This window comes from Phascolarctos cinereus, unplaced genomic scaffold, assembly GCF_003287225.1.
Source record: "Phascolarctos cinereus isolate Bilbo 61053 unplaced genomic scaffold, phaCin_HiC Scaffold_4;HRSCAF=312, whole genome shotgun sequence".
Lineage (NCBI taxonomy): Eukaryota > Metazoa > Chordata > Mammalia > Diprotodontia > Phascolarctidae > Phascolarctos > Phascolarctos cinereus.
In genome coordinates, this window is record NW_027555847.1 from 93,633,948 (window position 1) to 93,658,149 (window position 24,202).

General features: G+C 38.5%; 1 protein-coding gene across 4 annotated transcripts in view; it reads right to left on the reverse strand.

The window, feature by feature from the left end:
• The window catches only part of SCAP (SREBF chaperone), a 106,201-nt gene that overhangs the window by 55,200 nt on the left and 26,799 nt on the right, over window positions 1-24,202 (reverse strand). For all 4 annotated transcript variants that reach the window (XM_020999145.2, XM_020999146.2, XM_020999147.2 and 1 more), the window contains one exon: window positions 12,367-12,591. In XM_020999145.2, the coding sequence (XP_020854804.1) occupies window positions 12,367-12,488 (122 nt within the window). In that variant the 5' untranslated portion in view covers window positions 12,489-12,591. The remainder of the gene's footprint in view (window positions 1-12,366; window positions 12,592-24,202) is intronic.

Here is a 24,202-nt window from a genome sequence, read left to right on the forward strand (position 1 = left end):
CAAAGCTAGGGATAGTACATTCTTCACACTGGAAGCAGACCCCTACCTTAACAAAGAGTTCAAAACTCAAGTAATTGGCTGGGATCATAAGCAAGCAGTGCAAAAAGAGTCTGACTATATTTTCTTACTTTGGTGAAAAAGAAGATCAAAATATACAACCAGAAGAAGACAACAAAGTCAAAGCTCCTACATCCAAAGCCTCCAAGAAAAATATCAATCAGTCCCAGGCCTTGGAAGAACTCAAAAGGGATTTGGAGAAGCAAGTAAGAGAAGTAGAGGAAAAACTGGGAAGAGAATTGAGAGTGATGCAAGAAAATCACAAAAAACAAATCAACAGCTTGCTAATGAAGACCCAAAAAAATACTGAAGAAAACAACACCTTAAAAAATAGCCTAACCCAAATGGCAAAAGAGGTCCAAAAAGCCAATGAGTAGAAGAATGCCCTAAAAAGAAAAATTGGCCAGATGGAAAAGGAAGTCCAAAAACTCACTGAAGAAAATACTTCCTTAAAAATTAGAATGGAGCAATTGGAAGCTAGTGACTTTATGAGAAATCAAGACATTGTAAAACAAAAAAGAATGAAAAATAGAAACAATGTGATATCTCATTGGAAAACAACTAACTGGAAAATAGATCCAGGAGAGAATTTAAAAATTGGACTATCTGAAAGCCATGATCAAAAAAAGAGCCTAGACATCATCTTTCAAGAAATTATCAAAGGAAAACTGCCCTGATATAGTAGAACCAGAGGGCAAAATAGAAATTGAAAGAATCCACCAATCTCCTCCTGAAAAAGATCTCCAAAGGAAAACTCCTAGGAATACTGTAGCCAAATTCCAGAGTTCCCAGGTCAAGGAGAAAATATTACAAGCTGCCAGAAAGAAACAATTCAAGTACTGTGGAAACACAATCAGGATAACACAAGATTTAGCAGCTTCCACATTAAAGAACCACAGAGCATGGAATAAATAATATTCCAGAGGGCAAAGGAGATAGGATCACAACCAAGAATCACCTACCCAGCAAAACTGAGTATAATCCTTCAGAAGAAAAAATGGTCATTCAGTGAAATAGAGGACTTTCAAGCATTCTTGATGAAAAGACCAGAGCTGAATAGAAAATCTGACTTTCAAATACAAGACTCAAGTAGAACATGAAGAGGTAAACAGGAAAGAGAAATCATAAGAGACTTATTAAGGTTGAACTGTTTACATTCCTGCGTGGAAAGAAGAAGATATTTATAACTCATGAGACCTTTCTCAGTATCAGTGTAGTTAGAGGAAAAAAATTATATGTATGTAGGTATGTATAGATAGATAGATAGATAGATAGATAGATAGATAGATAGATAGATAGACAGGCAGACAGACAGATAGATAGAGGGCACAGGGTGAGCTGAAGATTAAGGGGTCATATCTGGAGGATAAAATTAAGGAATGAGAGAGGATTATACTCAGAGAAGAAGAAAGGGAAAGGCAGAATGGGGTAAATTATCTCACAAAAAAAAAACAGAAAAGAAAAGGCTCTTACAGTGGAGGGGAAATGGGGGAAGGTGAGAGGGAATGAGTGAATCTTATTCTCATAGGATTTGGCTTAAGGAGGGAATAACATACACATTCAATTGGATATGGAAATCTGTCTTATCCTACAGGAAAATAGGGGGAGAAAGGGACAAGAAAGCAGGGAGATGATAGAGAGGAGGGCAGACTGGGAAAGGGGGTAATCAGAAAACGAATACTTCTGAGGAGGGACAGGGTCAAAAGAAAGAATAGAATAAATGGGAGGGCAGGATAGGATTAAGGGAAATAGAGTTAGTTTTTCACAACATGTCTACTATGGAAGTGTTTTGCATAACTGCACATGTATAACCTATATTGAGCTGCTTGCCTTTTCAATGAGGGTGGGTGGGGAGGGAGGAAGAGAGAAAATTTGAAACATAAAGTTTTAAAAACATATGTTTAAAAAAAAAGTTTTCACATGCAACTGGGAAATAAGAAATACCAGAAATGGGGTACAGATGTCTATCCTCTCCTATAGGAAAATAGAAGGGGAAGGGGATAAGAGAAGGGGGGCAGAGATAGAAGAGAGGACAGACTAGGGGAAGGGATATTCAGAATGCAAGCCATCTTGGGGTGAGGGGAGGGGTGAGATGGTGTGAAAATTTGGAACTCAAAAATCTTGTGGAAGTAATATTGAAAACTAAAAATAAATAAATTTATATTTAAAAAAAATAGGAATAGTAATAGCATCTACCTCCCAGGGAAGTCGTAAGGAGCAAATAAGATTACTACAGTGCCTGGAATAATCAATAAATGCTTGCTAACTAACTTAACTAAATTTTTCTCATTGAGGTATTATCAGTGCTAAAGAAATGGACTTATATAGCAGTGAAAAGTATGGATCACTGAAAACACCATGCGGTTCTCAACCTTGTAACCCAGCCATATCTCCCCTTCTTACTTAATTCTAGGTCCAGTTCATTGTCTCTCTCTAGCACCTAAGAAATATACAACAATAGGCCACTGAGTGTGGCAGCCTGAACAAAGTGTACATTCCATTCACTTTATTTTTGTAATAAAACTGGTTAGATCAATCAATTAAGTGCAAATGCTAGACACTGGGGACACAACAAAAGAGTCCCCGACTTCAGGGAGTCGACATATACACATGCATATATTCCAAATTAATACAAAAGGGAGAAAAGGTCATTATAAGAGGGAGGAGTCTCATGAGGAAGGCAGCACCTGAGTTGAGCTGTGCAACACAAGGCTTGGAGGAGGTAGGGAAGGAGGCATGTACTAGAGGCATGAGTGGACCCTTGTTCCAAGGCACAGAGGTGGGAATGCTATGTAGAAAACAGAGAGGCAGTTTGGCTCTACTGCATAATTTGGGAAGGTAAGCCAGACAGAATAAGGCTGGAAAGGCAGGTTAGGGCCAGGGCATAAAGACTGTGTTTTAATGTCATAGGTGTTTATGTGTGATCCTACTGGCAGCAGGGAACCAATGGAATTCACCAAACAGCTTATTTGTGTTTTGCACAAATCTCTCCTGTGTGCAGGAGAGCTCAGAGAGCGGAGAACCTGGAACACCAATGGGGAGGCAATCGCCACAGTCCTGACAAGAAGAGAAGAAGGCCCAACTTAGAGCAATGACTCTGAGGGAAAAGGAGACATAAACCATATATGTTAAAGAGGGAGAACTGAAGACACTGGGCTACTGGACTGGATTTGGGGGTGAAAGGGAAGAGCCCAAGAAACTCAAAGGCTGGTAAATCTGGGTACTGGAATGAAAGTGGTGACCTAAAAACAAATAGGTAATCAAGCAACAAGTATTTATAAAGAGCCTACTATGTACAAGGGACTGTACTAGGTGCTTCAGACATACCTACAGAGAACGAAACAATCCCTATCTACAAGGGGCTTACCTTCCAATTGTGGAAGCAACAGGTACGTATCAAAATGTGCAACATAATACAAATACCTACAAGGAAGTTTAAATGTGCTCTATAATCCCAGAAATCAGTGTGCTATCATCTGCCAACAGACAGCAGCTGGGTAGCACAGGGCATAGAGTTCCAGGCCTGGAGTGTAGAAGACTGTCTTCCTGAGTTCAATCTGGCCTCAGACACTTACTAGCTGTGTGACCCTGAACAAGTCAGTTAGCCCTGTTTGCCTCAGTTTCCTCATCTGGAGAAGAAAATGGCAAATCCCTCCAGAACCTTTGCCAAGAAAACCCTAAATGGGGCCACAAAGAGTCGGAAAACAACTGAAATAGGGGCAGCTAGGTGGAGCAGTAGATAGAGCACCGGCCCTGAAGTCAGGAGTACCTGAGTTCAAATCTGGTCTCAGATCAAACACTTGACACTTACTAGCTGTGTGACCCTGGGCAAGTCACTTAACCCCAACTGCCTAAAAAAAAAAGGAAAAAAGAAAAAAAGAAAACAACTGGAATGACTGAACAAAAAAAATCTGCCAACCAGAACATCTGGAGAACTTTAACAATAAGAATTCCTGCTTTTGTTTAGACTACATGAAGGACATCTTTCATCACCTTAGGGTAAAACCTGTCTCCCTGTCTAAACACTTCTCTTGATACCAATATTCAGCACACTGCTAAATAAAGTTATCTAGGGTCTGATCTCTAGGAGTCTTGTGTGACTTAGCCTAATGAGAGATGCATTTCTTGTTTTCTTAATAAATACAGCTTGATCTTATAGTCTCTATTTTTCTCAGTGAGTCATATAACTATAAAAATGATGTGTACAATCTAAACTCATTTCTCACGTCTCATCAGACATCCCTTAATGCATGGATACACAATTCAAAAATCTTACAGTAATAAGAAAGCAGAAATATTAGTAGTCTTTAAAAAAACAACAACACTATCAGTGATCTTTTGCATTCTTTTGGGATTCTTTCCTCTTAGAGACATCTTGAGGATTTATTCCAGAATGCCTTTAAATTTGTGTGACATCTAAAATAGATTTCCTAAGTATTTATAAAAATCACTAAGTTCACAGAGAGAAAGTAAGCTCAAATTCTAGCTTGCTATTTGCAACAAAGTATGACTGTGTACAAGTTTCAGCTAGATCTTGGAGGAGGTGCTGTTTTTTATTTCTGCTTTGCTGCATATTAATTGCTTTGCAAATGAGCTTGTACTTTAACCCAGTGCTGCTCTCTAATAGGTAAGAGTAGGCTCTCTGGCTGAGGTAGTTTCTGGACTATTTCCAACTACCATTCTAAGAAATGTTTTGCATTGGTTACGCTTACCTAGGAAAAAGTGATAGTTAAAAAATCTTTATTTCTATTGATTTTTTTCAGAGTCAAAGGCTTATTCTAAAAAGTTGGGTTGGAGTTGCTTTAATTGTGAAGTGCTGTTATCTGCAACCAGTCACTTTCTCTCCATCCATTATGACAGTCAAATTCTTTTTTTTTCTCCCATTTGGTGTGTCCAGTGTTCAGCACTTCCAAAGATTTCTAAATTGTAAGGGATTGATCTCTGAAAGCCCAGAAAATATTAACCCAAGAAAAACCCCTGGCTAGAAAAAAGACAAGGTACAGCAGTCTTGTACCTCAGGAAGTTTGGGGGATTAATGGGAAAGGCCCCTCTCGCACTGGGGGAGGGGGAGCAGTACAGGACTGGAGGAGTCCCAGCAAGAAAGCAGCAAGCCCCACCTCAGTATATCAGAGGGAGATTCAGAGACCCAGGTTGGTGGAGCAGGCAAGTGCCAGCACCAGGACCTCTCCCCGCCCCCCTTACCCCTCCCAAGCCTCAATACAGCAAGGGGAACTGGTAGATACCAGCTCAGAAAATGAACACGGGTGATGGCACTCTCCAGCAGCAAAATCACCCAGTGCCTCAACACAACTCTGGGAAGCACAACTCCAGAAGGCAAAGCTGTTTGATGATTTCCATCATTAAAAACATCCCTGTGCAAGGCTTGGGCGACCAGAAGCCAAATGTGAGAGATGATCTCTCAGAAGTGAAGCCTCCTCAAAGGGTCATCAGTTCTTGTTAATGGTTCTGGTAGTGTTGCTTTTGAGTGGTACATGTGTACCAACACTAAGTGGAGACCCCTCAGAATACAAGACCCCTCCCCTAGCCTTCTCCCTCCCCTACTCTTAGATAGTGTGAGCAGAAATTCCTGAGCCATAAGAGCACCCTGTCTATCTCATCCTCTAGCTAGTTATATGACCTTGGGTAAAAGGCTGCTGAAACTGTGAGGCCCTGAAAAGGGGAACATGCTAACGTAATTTCTATACCTCTTTGTTCTCTCTGTTGCTGGGGTAGTTTTTACATGAATAGATTGTATACCTGAGGCTCAGTCAATGAGCCGGCGGGAAGGGGGTTAGGGTGGGCTGCTGCATTAGGGTCTATGTAATCTTGCCTTAAACAAAGAACACTCGCACTCTCGGGTCAGCTCAGGCAGCAAGGGGTGCACTTTCTCGAGAAAGTCAATAAAGAGATCTCTCCTTTTTTTGCAAACTTTTGTCAAGACTCTGGTTTTTAACTGAGTAAAACAATGTAAACAATGTGAGATCTCTCAGATGGACTGAGTGTAGCAATGTCTTAGACTGTTGCAAACTCGAGGTTGGTTACACTAACCTGAATAGGCCTAAGTTTCAGGTTCCTAGAAATTACATGACTTGTATTGTTACACCAGCATTAGGTAATGGCTAATTACTAAATAAGGATAAATAGCTAGGATTGCTGGTATTATAATATGGTTTCTTGCTTCTGGGGTAGATTTTCGTGTTTTAGATTATAAGGCTGAAATTCCTGTCCAATGGGAATTCAAAGCCAGTGGTGGGTGGGTATCTCTGCGTTAGGGCTATATAACCTTTGTCCTGGCCTTTGTGCCTTGACTCACTTCACTCGGACTGCTGGACAAAGTAGATGCCCGCTTCTCTGGAAAGCGTAATAAATCTTTCACTTTATACCTAGAAAATCTCTGAGTGTTATTTTTGGGCAGCTATACCATACAGTACTTGGTGCATTGGCCGGGAAACACATGACCAGGTGGAAGGACAGAGTCCTGGGCCTCTTGGGAAGGCTCGCCCTGCCTTGATTTTGGGCAGCCCATGCTGCTCGGGATTTCTTCCCCTTCCACCGGGTGAAGTGACCCGAAGCAGAGAGGCTTGGTGTATAGTGAAAGTAAAAAGAGAGATCTCTTCATTGACTTTCTCGAGAAAGTGCACCCACGTGCTGCCTGAGCTGCCCTGAGAGTGAGAGTGCTCTTTGTTTAAGGCAAGATTATATAGACCCTAACGCAGCAGCCCACCCTAACCCCCTTCCCGTTGGCTCATTGACTGAGCCTCAGGTATACAATCTATTCGTGTAAAAACTACCCCAGTAACAGATAGAACAAAGAGGTATAGAAATTATGTTAGCATGTTCCCCTTTTCAGGGCCTCACAGTTTCAGCAGCCTTTTACCCAAGGTCATATAACTAGCTAGAGGATGAGATAGACAGGATGCTCTTATGGCTCAGGAATTTCTGCTCACACTATCTAAGAGTAGGGGAGGGAGAAGGCTAGGGGAGGGGGTCTTGTATTCTGAGGGGTCTCCACTTAGTGTTGGTACACATGTACCACTCAAAAGCAACACTACCAGAACTATTAACAAGAACTGATGACCCTTTGAGGAGGCTTCACTTCTGAGAGATCATCTCTCACACAAACATTCAAATGCAAGGCCCCAGTGAACAGGAAAAGAAACTTGGGTAAGTGCCCCTTTCCCACCCAGCAGGAGAACTCAGTATTTTTTTTTTTGTAAAATGTCAGAAAATAGGCAAACACCATGAACAAAAAGCAGAAACGGAAAATGACCCCAGATTCTTATTTTGGGGAAAGGGAAGATCAAGGCATAAATTCAGAAGAGGATAACATTGTTAATATACCCACATCTGAAACCTCAAAGGGGAATAGGAACTGGTCTCCAGCTCAAAACGCTTTCTTGGAAGAGCTCAAGAAGGATTTTAAAAGTCAAATAAGAGAGGTAGAAGAAAAATTGGGAAAAGAAATGAGAAGTATGCAAGAAAGAGTCAATAGTTTGGAAAAGGAGGAACAAAAATTAACTGTAGAAAATAAGTTCTTAAAAAGCAGAACTGGCCAAATGGAAAAGGAGGCACAAAAACTCACTGAAGAGAAGGACTCCTTAAAAAGTAAAATGGGTGTTGGTGGAGTCGTGAACTGATCCAACCATTTTGGAGAACAATTTAGAACTATGCCCAAAGGGCTATAAAAATATGCATATCTTTTGACCCAGCACTTCTAGGGCTGTATGCCAAAGAGATCATAAAAATGGGAAAAGGACACATGTACATGTACAAAAATATTTATAGCAGCTCTTTTTGTGGTGGCCAAGAATTGGAAATTGAGGGGATGTCCATCAATCGGGGAATGGCTGAACACGTTGTAGTACATGAATGTAATGGAATACTATTGTGCTATAAGAAATGATGAGCAGGACGACTTCAGAAAAACCTGGAAAGACTTGTATGGTCTGATGCTGAGTAAAGTGAGTGGAACTAGGAGAACGTTGTACATAGTAACAGCCACATCGTACGATGACTACCTTTGAAAGACTTACTCAGCAATGCAAGGATCTAAGACATCTCCAAAAGTCTCATGATGGAAAATGCTATCCACATCCAAAGAAAGAACTAAGAAGTTTGAATGCAGATCAAAGCATACTATTCACTCTTTCTTTGCTTCTGTTTTACTTTGTTTCCTCTTTTTGCGGTTCCTTCTATTGGTTCTAATTCTTCCTTACAACATGACTAATGTGAAAATATGTTTAATAGGAATCTATATGTACAGCCTACATCAGATTAAGTGCTGTCTTGGGGAGGGAAGTGGAGAAAAATTTAAAATTCAAAAGCTCATGGAAGTGAGTATTGATAAATCAAAATAAATTAATAAAAAAAAAAGTTATTTAAACCAGAAAAAAAAGTAAAATGGGCCAAATGGAAAAGGAGGTACAAAATCTATTAGAAGAAAACAACTCCTTAAAAACTATAATGTGGCAAGTAGAAGCTAATGACTCTATGAGAGAGCAAGAATTAGTCAAACAGAAACAAAAGAATGAAAAAATACAAGAAAACGTAAAATACCTCCTTGGTAAAACAACTGACCTGGAAAATAGATCCAGAAGAGACAATTTAAAAATTACTTGTCTAACTGAAAAAACCATGATGAAAAAAAGAGTCCAGACAGCATCCTTCAGGAAATCATCAAAGAAAAATGCCCTGAGGTCCTAGGACCAGAAGGTAAACTAGTCATCGAAAGAATCCAGCAATCACCTCCTGAAAGAGATCCCAAACTGAAAACACCAAGAAATATAGTAACTAAATTCCAAAATTACCAAATCAAAAAGAAAATACTGAAAGCAGCCAGAAAGAAATAACTTAAATATCATGGAACCACAGTCAGGATTACACAGGACCTTGCAGCTTTCACATTAAAATATCAGAGGGCATGGAATACAACATTCCGTAAGGCAAAGGAGCTTGAATTATAACCAAGGATCAACTACCCAGCAAAACTGAGCATAATCTTTCAAGGGAGGAGATGGACATTCAACGAAATAGGGGACTTGCAAACCTTCCTGATGAAAAGACCTTAACATAAAATGTGACCTTCAAATACAAGACTCAAGAGACATATAAAAAAAGAAGTCACATAAAGCACAAAGCCTTCCAGAAGAAAGCTGTGGCTTGTGGATGTGCAGAGACTTTCTGAAATTCTGAAACCTACACTCAATGGGAAGAACATATTTACAGCAGTGAAACCCTCCACAACCACCACTCATAATGTGTACTCTTAGAACACTAAAATGCATGACCACGGATTTATAAAATAGTCCAACAAAAAACCTGTAAAATATTAATAGAGGCATCTAGGTGGCTTAGTGTATAGAGTGTTAGGAAGTGCTTAGTGCATACGAGTCAGGAAGAACGGAGTTCAAATCTGAATTCAGACATTTACTAGTTAAGTGACTCTGGGAAAATCCCTTAACCTCTGTTTGGCTCAGTTTCCTTATCTGTAAAATGGGAACAATAATAGCACTCCCCTCCCAAAGTTGTTGTGAGGATGAAATGAGATAATATTTATAAAATGCTTTGCAAACCTTAAGGTTCTATATAAATGAGCTTTATTGATATTGTCAAATAAATAAATAGTCTGTAAGGTTCTATATTCTTATCTCTTGATGTCAAACTATATTTTCCAACTCAGTTTTCTTTGTCCTTCCCTAGGACCACTCTCCCAAATATCAGAGTACATGCTGACTTAATTTGGAGGATCCTGTCAAATCCTATTGAAGATGTAAAAAAATTCTTTCTCTCCAGGAATACAGCACCTGTGGGGAAGATAATCTATGTATACAAAATAAGGTAGTATAAGGTAAGTGCCATAAACATAGCATAAACAGTCTTGAGTTCAGAGATGGAAAATATTTCTGAGGGCAACAAGGGAAGGATCAGTGAAAGCTTAAAAGAGGAAGTAACATTCTGAGCTAGTCTTTGAAGAACAGATATAATTTCCATTGGCAGAGATAAGCTGGTTTAGCTGCCCAGAAGTGAAAAAAAAAAGTTGAGGGCTGGGGTTATTCATACATAACATTACACAATACTTTAAAAAGAATCTTATCTTGTGCAGCATGAAATTTCTAAAGCTTAAACGCTAACCACCCAAACAAATACACAAAGTTCGAACACAAATCTGCTTAATGTCTGGATATGCAGAAGAATTCAATATCACTTAAAGATTAACTGAAGATACATTTAAAAGAAGATAGCTTTTAAAAAACCTAAAAATTAGACAAATGACTAAGATAAGGAAATATTCTCAGTAACATTCAGACATTTATCATGAACAAAGAAAGAAAAGCCATTTCTGAAAGTCAGTAACAGTAATATCCTCCAAAAGTAAAGTCCTCAGACTTTTTGTGGGTTTCCAAAATAGTAGATACAGGTCATTTGACAGCTGTAATTTACAAGAACACTAGCAAGTGAAAACGTCTGGAGGCAGCAAAGAAGACACCAACTTTAGGGAAAGGAGATTAGAAAAAGGTAACTAGGTATTACAGTGGATATAGGACCAGGCCTGGAATTAAGAGGACCCAAGTTCAAATCAGGCCTCAGACCCTTACTAGCTGTGCGATCCTGGGCAAGTCCTTTAACCCTGTTTGCCTTGGTTCCTCATCTGTAAAATGAGCTGGAGAAGGAAATGGCAAACCACTCTAATATCTTTGCCAAGAAAACAGCAAATGGGGTTATAAAGAATTGGATACAACTGAACAACATTGGCTCTGCTTATTTCACTTTGCGTTAGTTCATCTAAGTCCTTCTATGCCTCTCAGTATTGACATTTATCATTTCTTACAATACAATAATATTCCATTACATTCATATACCATAATTTATTTTAGCCATTCCTCAATCAATGGGCACCATTTTGTTTCCAGTTCTTTGCTGCCACAAGAAGTCCTGCTATAAACATTTTGGTGTTACTTGAGGACTTCCTTTTTATCAATGACTTCCTTGAAGGATATGCCTGGGGCAAAAGAGGTAGACATCTTTTTTCCCATTTTACTTGCATAGTTCCAAAATGACTGTACTAATTCACAGCTCCACCAACAGTGCATTAGTTCTTAGCTATTACTCCAATATTAATTATTCCCATCATTTTTATCTGTGTTAATTTTCTGGGTGTGAGAAGTGTTTCGATTTTTAAAAATTTCTATTACTATTAGTGATTTGGAGCATTCTTTCATATGTTTGTTAACAGTTTGCAATTTTTTTTTTAAAAGTTTGTACATATCTTTTGATCACTTATCTGGAGGACATAGTTTTTGGTCTTCTATATTCTGTTAGCTGTCTATATGTTCTGGATACTTTCAAAATCACATCTAAGATATTTGATTAAAAAAATATTTCCCATTTGAACACTTCCTTTCTTCTTATCCTAGATGCATTAATTTTATGTAGAAGCTTTTTGGTTTCATCAAAGTTATCTATTTTATAATTTGCATTGCCTCTATCCCTTGTTTAGTTAAGAATGCATCTCCTAATCATAACTATGAAAGTTATATTATTTCCTTCTCTTCCATTTTTTTTACAGTATGATCATTAATAGTCAGGATGAATGTACACTGTGAATTTATTGTGGAATAAGATGTTAATATTCTTTTTTGTAGATATGTTGTATATGTGGTAGACTTAAAATACTTGATTGTCCGACACCAAAAACCACTGCAATATCTAACAATCATTCAAGTGTGCTAAGTTACTTTCGCATATTTCCTTAGAATAACATCCATTTTTTAAAACCACAGAAATAAAAATACAACAAAAGAAAGCAACGAAACATGTGTTTGAACTGAAATTTAGTATTTAAATATTGGAGCACTAACTTAAGGTGAAGAAACTAGCTCAATCAGTTTCACCTGGTCAGGGTCTGACATTCTGAGTCAGCCCGCTGTGAGAAGAAGCAAACATGCATGACCCTTGCTGCAACAAAGTGAAACCATATCAACATTATTCCTGCCACAAGCAATTTGCACCTCACCTCCTCGTAGGCTGGAGATAGATTATGAAGGGCTTTAAGTGTTTAAACAGAGAAGTTTATACTTGGCTCTAGAAGTAAGAGAGAACAAACTTACCCTTCTAAAAGAGTTTCCTTATTAAGTTCCAAGTGACTTATGTATAAACCACATGGCAGCAGGGAAGTAGGAGAAGACAAAGAAGTCTCAAATAAATTCATAGCCTTTAGAAGCAGTCAAGATCAAAAAAAGTTTGCACCTCATGGCACCACTATTAAATATCCACATAATGATGATGAAATGTTTTCACACTCAGACTTACCAACAGGCCAAGATACAGAAGCCAGTGAAGAGAATGATAGGAATAGGGTAGGATGCACAAAAAAGCCCGTGGCTATAAAATGCCCGCGATATCTTGTCACGCAGCTTTTCAGTGAGGGTCATCCTCAGCTCATGTCACCTTGTTGCCATCACGGAATTCAACAGGCAGTTAGCCAGGTATACTGCGGGTGGCACTGATGTTAAATACCATCTGCAGAAAAGGAAACTGGAGAGCACAAGGAGGAAAAGAGAAACAACCCAATTAGTACAGAATAGTCCTTAAGTAGCTAACTGGCTAGAGATGAAATGGCTGGTTACAAATCAGAACTAATATTAAGTAGGCTGACAGTTATGTATCACCACTGAAACTGGCCTCATTAACATTCAGTGTTTTAAGATACTAAAGGTTAAACAACTGAATTGCTACACCAGTGTTTTAGAGGTAACAGTTTTATAAAGTTCCTAGTCACTCTTTAATTCTATGCCACTTTTCCAGTTTGTTAAAAAAAATAAAAATCAAAGGTTTAACCCCTTAATTCCAAAATTAATTACCCAATCTGCTTCTTTAGGTCTTTCTACATTTCACAGGCACTACTGCAGGACACACATCCCTTGCTCTTAACAAAAACAAAAAAACAAAAAATCGGCCCATCTCCTTTTCTGATGATGCACTTCCTCTATGACATCTATGCACAACTCATGAAACAAAGAGGTAGTACAAAAACTATCCCCACTTTAAAGATGGGAAAAACTGAGGATCGAAACAATTAAGAAATTGGTTTAAAATCATAGTTAGAGTTAGAGGCAGAACTTGAATTCAGGTGTTTAGACACCAACACTAGTGCTCTTTTTATCATATCCGACTGCCCCATCAGCAAGAAATGAGGGAAAGAAATACGTTTCTCTAGCTCAAGTCCCTTCCAAAGAACCACAGTCCAATATACAAGGTACTAGGGCTGGATTCAAAGCCCGACAAAGGAGCTTACAGTCTGCTTGGGGATGGGGGTGATACAACACATACACCAAAGAAAATTCAGGGCAATATGGAGAAGAGAGTATGAACAACTGGCAGAAGAGAGGTAGATCAAGGAAGTAGCTTCTTTGCCTTAGGTCAGTCTTTTTTTGTTTGTTTACTATTTTATTTTTCCCAGTTACATGTAAAAGCCATTTTTAACACTCATTTTTAAAATTCTGAGTTCCAAATTCTACCCCTTCCTCCCTCCCCACCCCCTTTACTAAAAAGGGAAGCAATTCAAGATAGGTTACACATGTGTAGTCATGCAAAATATATTTTCATATTAGTCATGTTGCGAAAGAAAATATACACACATAAAAAAACCCACAAAAAAATAAAGTGAAAAAAAGTGTCCTTCAATCTGTATTTAGATACTATCAGTTCTTTCTCTGGGGACGGATAACATTTTTCATCATAAATCCTTCAGAGTTGTCTTGGATCATTGCGTTGCTGAGAATAGCTAAATCATTCACAGTTGATCATCTTACAATGTTGTTGTTACTTTGTACACACGACATGACACTTTGCATCTGCTCATGCAAGTGTTTCCAGGTTTTTCTGAGAGTATCCTGCTCATCATTTCTTATAGCACAATAACATTCCACCACAATCACATACCACAATTTGTTCAGCCATTCCCCAATTGACAGGCATCCCCTCAATTTCCAATTCTTTGCCACCAGAAAAGAGCTGCTACAAATATTTTTGTACATATTGGTCCTTTTCCTTTTTTTTTTTTAATCTCTTCTGGGATACAGACCTTGTAGTGGTATTACTAGGTCAAAGGGTATGCACAGTTTTATAGCCCTTTGGGCATAGTTCCAAATTGCTCTACAGAATGGTTGAATCAGGTCACAATTCCACCAACAGCACATTAATGTCTCATTTTTCCCACATCCCCTTCAACATTTGTCATTTTCCTTTCCGGTCCTATTAGCCAATCTAATAGGTTTGAAGTAGTGCCTCAGAATTGTTTTAATTTTCATTTCTCCAATCAATAGTGACTTAGAGTATTTTTGCATATGGCTATAGATAGCTTTGATTACTTCATCTGAAAAGCGTCTATATCTTTTGATCAGTTATCAGTTGGGGAATGGCTCTTACTTTTATAAATCTGACTCAGTTCTTTATATGTTTGAGAAATGAAGACTTTATCAGAAAAACTTGCTTCAAAATTTTTTTCACAGTCACAACTGCTAATTGTAGTTCCCTCCATCCTATCTCCCCCTCTGCTTACTCTATTCTGTCTCCTTTCACCCTGTCCTTCCTCAAAAGTGTACTGCTTCTGACTACCATCGCCCCCAATCTGCTCTTCCTTCCATCACCCTTCCCCTGCTTCTCTTATCTTCTTCCCCTCCTACTTTCCTGTAGAGTTAAGACCGATTTCTATACCCAATTGAGTGTGTATGTTATTCCCTCTCTCAGCCAATTCTGATGAAAGTAAGGTTTATTCACTCACCCTCCTCACTTCCCCCCTCCACAGTAAAAGCTTTTTTAAAATCTCTTTTATGCGAGATAATTTGCCTCATTCTTCCTTTCCTTTTCCCTTACTCCCACTGCATTCCTCTCTCACCCCTTAATTTTATTTTTTAGATATCATCCCTTCATATTCAACTCATACCTGTACCCTCGTCTACATATAATCCTTCTACCTGCCCTAGTAATGAGAAAGTTCTTATGACTTATAAATATCATCTTCTCATGTAGGAATATAAACAGCTTAATTTTATTAAGTCCCTTATGATTTTGCTTTCCCGTTTACCTTTTCATGCTTCTTCAGTCTGGGATTTGAAAATCAAATTTTCTATTGAGCTCTGGGTCTTTTCATCAAGAATGCTTGAAACTCCTCTATTTCATTGAACACCCAATTTTCCCCTCCTAAAGAATTATACTCAGTTTTGCTGGGTAGGTAATTCTTGGTTGTAATCCTAGCTTCTTTGCCCTCCAGAACATCACATTCCAACTGATCTTTTAACGTAGAAGCTACTAAATCTTGTTTTATCCTGACTGTGGCACCACAGTACTTGAATTGTTTCTTTCTAGCTGCTTGCAATATTTTCTCCTTGACCTGGGAGCTCTGGAATTTGGCTAAAATATTTCTGGAAGTTTTCATCTTGGATTTCTTTCCAGAAGTGATTAATGGATTCTTTCAATTTCTATTTTACCCTCTGGTTCTAGAATATCAGGACAGTTTCCCATGATAACTTCTTGAAAGATGATGTCTAGGATCCTTTTTTTTTTAATCATGCATTTCAGGTAGGCCAATAATTTTAAAATTATCTCTCCTGGATCTATTTCCCAAGTTGGTTGTTTTTCCTTTTCTTTTTTTTGACATTAAAAAGAAATGTTTTATTTTATACATCAGTTTTTACAATCAATTTATATAATACAGTGAGCTTTTGTACCTCCTTTTCCATTTGGCCAATTTTCCTTTTTAAGGAGATTTTTTTCCCTTCAGTGAATTTTTGTGTTTCTTTTTCCATTTGACCAATTCTGCTTTTCAATGCATTCTTCTCCTCACTGGCTTTTTATACCTCTTTTGTCATTTGACCTAATCTGTTTTTTAAGGTGTTGTTTTCTTCAATATTTTTGTGTCTCTTTTACCAAGCTGTTGACTCCTTTTTCATGATTCTCTTGCATCACTCTCATTTCTCTTGCAAATTTTTCCTCTACCTCTCTTGATTTTCCTTTCTGAGCCCTTCATGCTTTTCTTGGAGGCTTTGGATCTAAGAGCTTTGACTTTGCTATCTTCTTCTGAGTGTGTGTTTTGATCTTCCTTGTCACTATAGTGACAATTCTATTGTCAGAATTTTTTTCTGTTGTTTACTCCTATTTCCAGTCTTCCTCTTGACTTTTAACTTTTCAAAGTGGGGCTCTGCTTCCAGGGTAAAGGGTGCACTGTCCCAAGCTTCGGGGTTTTTGTGCAGCTGTTTTCAGAGATAATTCGAGGGACCTCTAAGTTTTCAGCTCTTCCAAGGTGGTGTGATCTAAGGAGAGGTGTTTACTACTCTCCTGGCCTGTGCTCCGGTGTGTAAGCAACCACAAGGACTCTTTTCTGCCCTGGAACTGCGTGTGACAAGGGTCCCTGCTTCACTGAGGCCTTCAAGCTCTGGTGTGCTAGTGCTCCTCTTCGCCCTGGGACCACCACCCAGACTGTGACCCAGACCTGAGTATGGGCAAAGCAAGAGAGTCCTGCCCCCAGTGCCAGCAAAGAGATCCCTGTAATCTCCCAATCAGTTGTTTGACTCCGGTTACCATCCGTGAGCTACCGATTCAGTGGATTCCAGGGCCTGCTCCTGGTTTGTTGGAGATGGAGCCGTGTTGGCACAGCCTGCACCAGATTGTGTTCCACTCTCACCCCAGTGCAACAGACCTCTCCTGCCAACCTTTTAGGTCATCTTTAGCTAGAAAATTATTTCACCCTGTCCTTTTGTGGGTTCTGCTGCTCCAGGAATTGTTTTATGGCATGATTTAAAGGTGTTCAGAAAGGTTTTGGGGAGAGCTCAGGTGACTCACTGCCCTTCTCTGCTATCTTGGCTCCACCTCCTTTAGGTCAGTCTTGAAGACAGACAAAGATTCTGGGAAGCAAAGATGAGGAAGAATGAAATTTCAGGCATGGGAAACAGGTTATAGAAATGCACAAAAGCAGGACTCAGAATACTGATTTCAGCAAACAACTAGTTGTCCACTGACTGGAACACAGAGAATATAGAGTCATGTGAAATATGGCTGGCTACATAACTTAGAGGATCATAAATGCCATGTTAAAAAGTCTATATTTTATCATGGAAGCAATAAGGTTTTTAAGCAAGCAAGAGCTGACATAAAAGAGGAAGATTATTTTAGCAGCTTTGTAGAAGATAAGAGTAGGAAGGAAGAAAGTGAAAACAGAAAGAGCAATCAGATTATACTAGTCCAGATAACAAATGTTAAGGACCTAAATTTGGATAGTGGCCATTTGAATAAAGAGAAGGGAATATATGCAAGATATACAAGACCTGGCAAATAAATGGATATGGAGGGTGGAAGAGCAGAAAAATCAAGAATGATGTTGAGTTTACAAACCAGGGATGATTAGGAAGACGATAATATCCTTAACAGAAAAGGGGAAGTTTGGAAAAAGAATGAAGTAAGGGTTCTTAACTCCTTTGGTGGTCTGTTAAAGTCCATGGAACCCTTCCCTAAATAAAGCTTTTAAACACATTACATATACAGGACTACAAAGGAAACCACTTATAGTTATCAAAAAAAAATTTTTAAGAAACAAATTCATGGACTCTCAGGTTAAACAATCCTGGTTTAGAGGTAACAAATGTTTGGTTCTCTTTTTGAGGTTTTTAATTTGAAATGTTGATGGGACATGTAAGTAGAAAAATCCTTTTGGTTGTGAATTATGTATGATTATAATACAAGAAAAGAGATTAGGACTGAATATACCATTCTAAGAGATATTCGTATAAATATAATTAAAACCAAATGAGCTAATTAAACCCAAGGGAGAGAATAAAGAGCATCTCAGACAAGGCTTTGGTGAACACATTTGCACTTGGAGGGGGAGAAAGAGATGATGATGCAGCAAATGCAACTAATGAGAAACATTCAGATAAGCATGTGGAAAATCAGCAAAGAACAGCATCATGGAAGACAAAAGAGAGACTATCTAGACCACAAGGATCACTGATGCCCAAGACTGCAAAGAGAAAGGGACCATTTGTAACCTTTGAGAAATTAATTTCAGTAGAATAGTAGGATGAAGAACCAAACCACAGAAGGCTGAAAGTTGTTAGGATGGTAAGAAATCAAGGAAATGAAAGCATACTACTGCCTAGAAGCATGGCAATGAAAGGAAGGAAAGAAACATACAGGATACTAACTAGAGGAAAAACTAGAAATAAACATGTGGGAGTCAACCAGTCATGAAAACAGATGAAATCATTAGAAAAGAGTATGTAAAGGAAAAATAAAGCAGAAGATAAAGCCTACATACAGGGGAGAGATAATGATTTATTGATATGGGATTGATAATACAGGATTTGTTGGCTGATAATCTCAGAAAGTAATTTCAATAAAATAGTAGAGGCAAAAGCCAATTTTCAAGAGAATGTTAATGAGAAATGTAAGCAATTCAAACAAACTACTAACTCTAAAAAGTGTGGCAGTGAAAGGGAGAAATTAGTTGGAAAAGGAGCTCAAGGTAGGAAAGGATGGATGAACAGAGTCTGAGGAAGGTTGAAAGACTTGCCCCTGATGGCCAAAGTAAGAGATATGCTCATATGAGGGGGAGGGGAAAACAGAAACATAGATATACAAGGTTTGAAATGATTGCTGTGGATATGACAGGGAGTTCCTATGAGATTAAACACTGATCATTTTCAGATTTCCACCAATTCCACTTCCCTACCACCCTGCTTCTCCACCAGGTTAAAGGATTTCGTATTGCATTCAATTACTGACATTCAAACCACAGAATTAATTTTCCCCCAAGATCCTAAGAAAATAAGGCATTATACAGGTCAATCCTCCACAACAGAATTTAACATACCCTAATTACTGTGAAAAGGAAGTATTTAGTCAACAAACTTCTATTTATTACTGATCACAGCTCAAAAAAGGTCAAGAATATTTCATATCATTTCATCCTGTGCCAAGTCAAAGAAATGAACAAAATAAGGCATGTTGAGTCATTATGTTCTACATGTAGACTGGGAAGAAATGTAAGTTATTTATTCAGTGAGTATGGGAGCATCTACCTTTTTCTATACTATAGAAATTTTGGTCATTGCCTCCTGTTAGAAACTCAAGGTACACAAAAGTGAAAATAAGACCAGACAGAATAAGTGTAGGTATCTGGTATGAATAAACATTTACTGAGTACTGACAATGTGCACAGTAGATGTGAATTCTCTAATGCTCATTTTATAACAACCACTCTCTTTGGGAGCCATATCAGAAGAGGGTCAAGAACTGTTCAAGTGTAAAAGTTTCAGGAAAAGACTCTACCAACCAGCTCTGTGCCCTTTCCCAAGACCAGTCCCTAGAACAACAATAGCTTCTAAACTTCTTAAGTAACGGACCTCTTGCCCCTGGCCTGAAATCTGATGGCAGCATAAACAATGCACTCATTTGGGGGTAGAACAAGAAAAAGATAGAAACAAGAAAAAAACACATACTCTTTCTTGCCAAACCTCCATTTGTATTCTTCTCACTGTACCCTGGAGTCACAATTCCAAAAAAAGGAAATAAGTAGGGTCATTACCCTAAAGTATACATGAAAATGTGCTTGGGGTAGTAAACTCCCTTCAGTAGCTGGCTCTGAACCACCAGTTCAGAAACATTGTTCCCAACTGGCATTCACAGAGAACAGTGGGCTTTGTCCTATTCAGGAACCATTTCTGGACAAAAGAAAGGAAAGAGAAATTTGCTGTGGGAAAGTTCACCATGACACACTACTTCCTAGTGATGTAGCAGCACCTTTTTGAGTGAAATTAAGACCCTGCTGCTACTTGCCCTTCAAATCCCAGAGCACTGTTTCCTCTGGAGATGAGGCAACACGGCACTATAGATCCTGCCTTTCCATTCTCAGGCAAAGAGGACCACTCTTTCTACAAAATTTCCACCCCCTTATTAGCCCAACCTATTTCCAAGTATCTGCCTGCACAAAATTTACTGATATGCAGAGGAAAAGAGAAATAAACCAGGATCTATGTCAGAGTAATACATGTGTGTGTGTGTATGTATGTATGTATGTATGTATGTATGTATGGTAGATGACCTTTCTAATCATTTCTTTTGCTATTCAGGAGCTACATAGAGACTGTACTATTTCACATTCATCTCTGATAAAATTCCACAACAGATTTCTAAACACATGGTTTACAAATACTTAAAAAAGAAGATGATCAGTAGACAGAACCTTGACCTTGGAACCAGGAAAACTTGGGTTCAGATCCCACCTGACACTTGTTATATCAAATAACCTTCCCATGACTTAGTTTCTTCATCTGTAAAATGGGCAGATGAGACTCAGTGGCCTCTAAGGTCTCTCCCAACGGTAGAACTATGATCCTATAAGCTATGTCATAATCTAATTCATCACAGCATATGATGAAGTACATCATTACAGCCTTATCAGCAAGATGGAAAATTATGGCCTCAGTGACAGTACAGTAAGGTAGTCTGATCACTAAGGTCACTTTCCAAGTTGACACAAATGCTCTAATAGGCTCTATTCTTGGCTGCAGTCTGTTTTAGTATTTTTGTTAACCTAAATATCAGTCAGTCAACAAGCTAAGTACTGAGGATTTAAGAAAGGCAAAAAACAAAACAAAAAACAAAAAAACAGTCCCTGCCCTCAAAGAGCTTACATTCTAATGGAGGAGAGCATATGTAAAACATACAAGAGAGATGGAAGACAATCTGAAGGGGAAAGGCATTAGCAGCTAGAGGGATCAGCAAAAGCTTCTTGTAGAAGATGGCCCCTGATATGAATCTTGAAGGAAGCCAGAAAAACTAAGAGGAGATAAAGGCATTGAGCATTCCAGACATGGCAGACAGCCAATGCAAAAGCACAGATGGAATGTCTTACGCAAAAAAAGATCAGCAATCCATGTCACTGGATTACAGAGTACATGAAGGGAAAGACTGGAAAGGTGGGGACAAGACAGTTTGTGAAGAGCTTTAAATATCAAACTTTAGCAAAGAAAATGCACCTCCCTTCCTTCTTCACAGAGGTGGAAGAATACGAGTGTGGAGCACTATGCCATACGAGTGTGGAGTACTATGCCTACAGTCTGATTCCTTATATGTCAGGTAGTAATTATACTTGAATGGGATGTCCCAGTGAAGACTCCTCAGTGTAATTAAGGATTGGGATAAGGCTGAGTGGGATGAGGGGTCCCGTGAAAACTTTTTAGAAGAATAAATAAAAATTGCATTAGACTCAAGGCAGGCATAGCAGCCTGACAGGCCTAAGTTTCGATTTACTAGAAATCACCTGATTTACGGGAATTCAACCCCAAGTACCACCCCCCCACTTATGCCACTGTTAAATAGTTAAAGTTTGCCAAGCCTGAAACTCCTGAAGAAGGCCACCCTGCCCCGTATTTTGTTGATGCACCTGTTGCTATATTTCGGTCATGGCAACCTGGCTATACAGTATAGTGTCTAGCTTGACTGCACATCTTTAACTGCTTCTTTGGTATTACTTCAGCAAACTAAGAAATATTGATATGTATACTGTGTTCATTGTTTTGTTTTCAGTTTCTATGGTACATTGAGACTGTGAGCCAAAAAGTGGGCAGTTGGTGGGAGGGGGGAATTTGCCCATTAGGGTATATAATCAGGTCCTTTGCTTCTGTCTGTGTCTCCCCTCATCAGAGCATCCTGGTGGAGGGACACCCAAATCTCGAGATTTGAAATAATAATAATTATAATAATAAATTAACTTTCTGTTTCTCCTTGGATACCTCTGTGTGTTCTTTAATTTGAGTGGCATCCCACACATACTCATATGCTTTTTTCCTTGTCTTTTTAAATTGTTAGCTAGAAGGGATGGTTCTCTAGGAAGGGAAGGAGAAAGAGATACTTGGAAATGAAGCTGGTATAAAAACAAAAGATAAAACTTTTTTTTTAATCTCAGAGAACCAATATTTCAAATACAGAAGCAGAGCAGAAAGAGGAAAAACCAGATGAACTGGTGGAGTCCAAAGTGAGATGTATATATCAACTGTCCAATTAAAGTAATAAATTGATATGGAACAAGACTTTCAGTCAAGATAGCTGCCTGAATAAGAAGCAAACCACCCAACTCCCACATACCTACTCCACCAAAACCTCAAAATTTGCATCAGTCTGAATAATAATAAACTACAGTGAATGGCTTCTAGCCCAGAACTGCACAAAAACTCAGCTAAGGGCAAAAAGAAAGCAAGCCACCAGTAAAGCCAGACCTAGCTCCAGGTAAATAAGCCAAGACTATAGGAACACAAATCCTTAAGCCAGAAGCTGTTTCCCAAGACACTGAGAGGGAAGGACTCCCAGAAAGCCTCAGGGTGGGGTCCTTGAAAGCCCTGGGGAGCGGCAATGACTGACTCAATAGCAAACACCCCAGGGCTCTGAGGTCCCTAGCACTCTATCCTGAGAAGGCAGATAGCCCTGAAGATCCAGTACTCTGAACAGGTACTGTTCTGGTGGGCCTAACCCCAAGATACAAGGTCAGCACAGAGAAAGACCAAGCATGATTCGCCACCCCATCCAAAAGCACAGGAGAGGCTGAGGTCTGGCCTTGGCACAACATCTCAACTCAAGAATAAATGTTGGGTACATGAATAAAACAAAGAAGACTGACCAGCATTAAAAAAATTATTGTAGATCTAGGGATCCCCAAAGAAAGAATAATTCCAGAATTGCAAACAAAGATTCAAAGGGAAAAAAATGAATTTTCCACAAGAACTACATGAATACTTAGAAGAAATTAAGCAGCAGAAAATATGATAAAGGCTCTGGAAGAATTAGAAAGAATAAACAGCTTGGAAAAGAAAATGGTGAATCATATCCAAAAAAAGGAAATCTTTGAAAACTAGAATTAACCAAAGAGAAATCAAACTCCATGAGGCAGCAAAAATTATTAGAACAAAATTAAAAGGTTGAAGAAAAAAAATGGAAGGAAATGTCAAGTACCTGATATCAAAAACAACTGTCTTGGAAAATAAGTCAAGAAAAGATAATACAAAAATCATTGGACTCCCTGAAAAATCAAGATTTAAGAAAAAGATTGAATTTAAATTGCTCAGATCTATCAGACCCAGAGGTCAAAGTAAAAATTACAAAGAATCCATTAATCACCAGCTGATCACCTCCAAAAGAGGAAAGGCCCAGAGGTGTCATAGCTAAAATCCAGAGAATCAAAGAAAAAATACTCTAGAGAGAAGCAGTTCAAGTACCAAGAAACTACAGCTAGAATCACACACTTGGCAGCTTCTATCATAAATGAGAGATACTGGAACATAGTACTCCAAAAAGCAAGATAAATAAGTTTACGATCAGAAACGACTTGCTAGGGACGGCTAGATGGCACAATGGATAGAGGCTCTAGCCTTGGAGTCAGGAGGACTTGAGTTCAAATTCAGCCTCAGAAACTTGACTAGCTGTGTGACTCTGGGCAAGTCACTTAACCCTGACTGCCTCGCCAAAAATAATAATAATAATTAATAATAATAATAATAACTTGCTCTTACAATTCTTCAGAGAAAAAAATTGACTTTTTATGGATTGGGTTTTCAAGCATTTCTGATGAAAAGAAGAGAGCTGAGTAGTAACTCTAAAATGCAAACACAAAGTCAAGAGAAATCTAGAAAGAAAAATTTTTTTGAGTAATTAGAGGGAGTTGTATGATAATAAAGTGATAACATTCTAATAGGGGAAAAGATAGAAGTGTCCTTCTAGAACTTTAAAATCTAGTAAAGACACTGACAGAGTTTTTTCATTAAAAAATGAGGAACAGGTTCTATTCAGAGGGGTTTAAAAAGAGGAAGATAAAGGGGGAATTTTTTTTAAAATGATGTATAGAAAGGAGGAAGAAGGGAGTCGAACAGTATAAACAAGAAAAATGGGGTAAGAGGAGCAGATAAGAATTTCATTCTTATCTGAAACAAAGGACAGTATAACAAACACACACTAGCAGTTTGGTATAGAATTACATTAAACAACTAGGAAACAAGCAAAGACGTGGCAAGCGGGAATAAAGTTATAAAGGAAAATAAAACCAATGAAGGAACAGATAAGTCAGTTATCATGATTCCAGGAAGATTCCATTATCCATTAT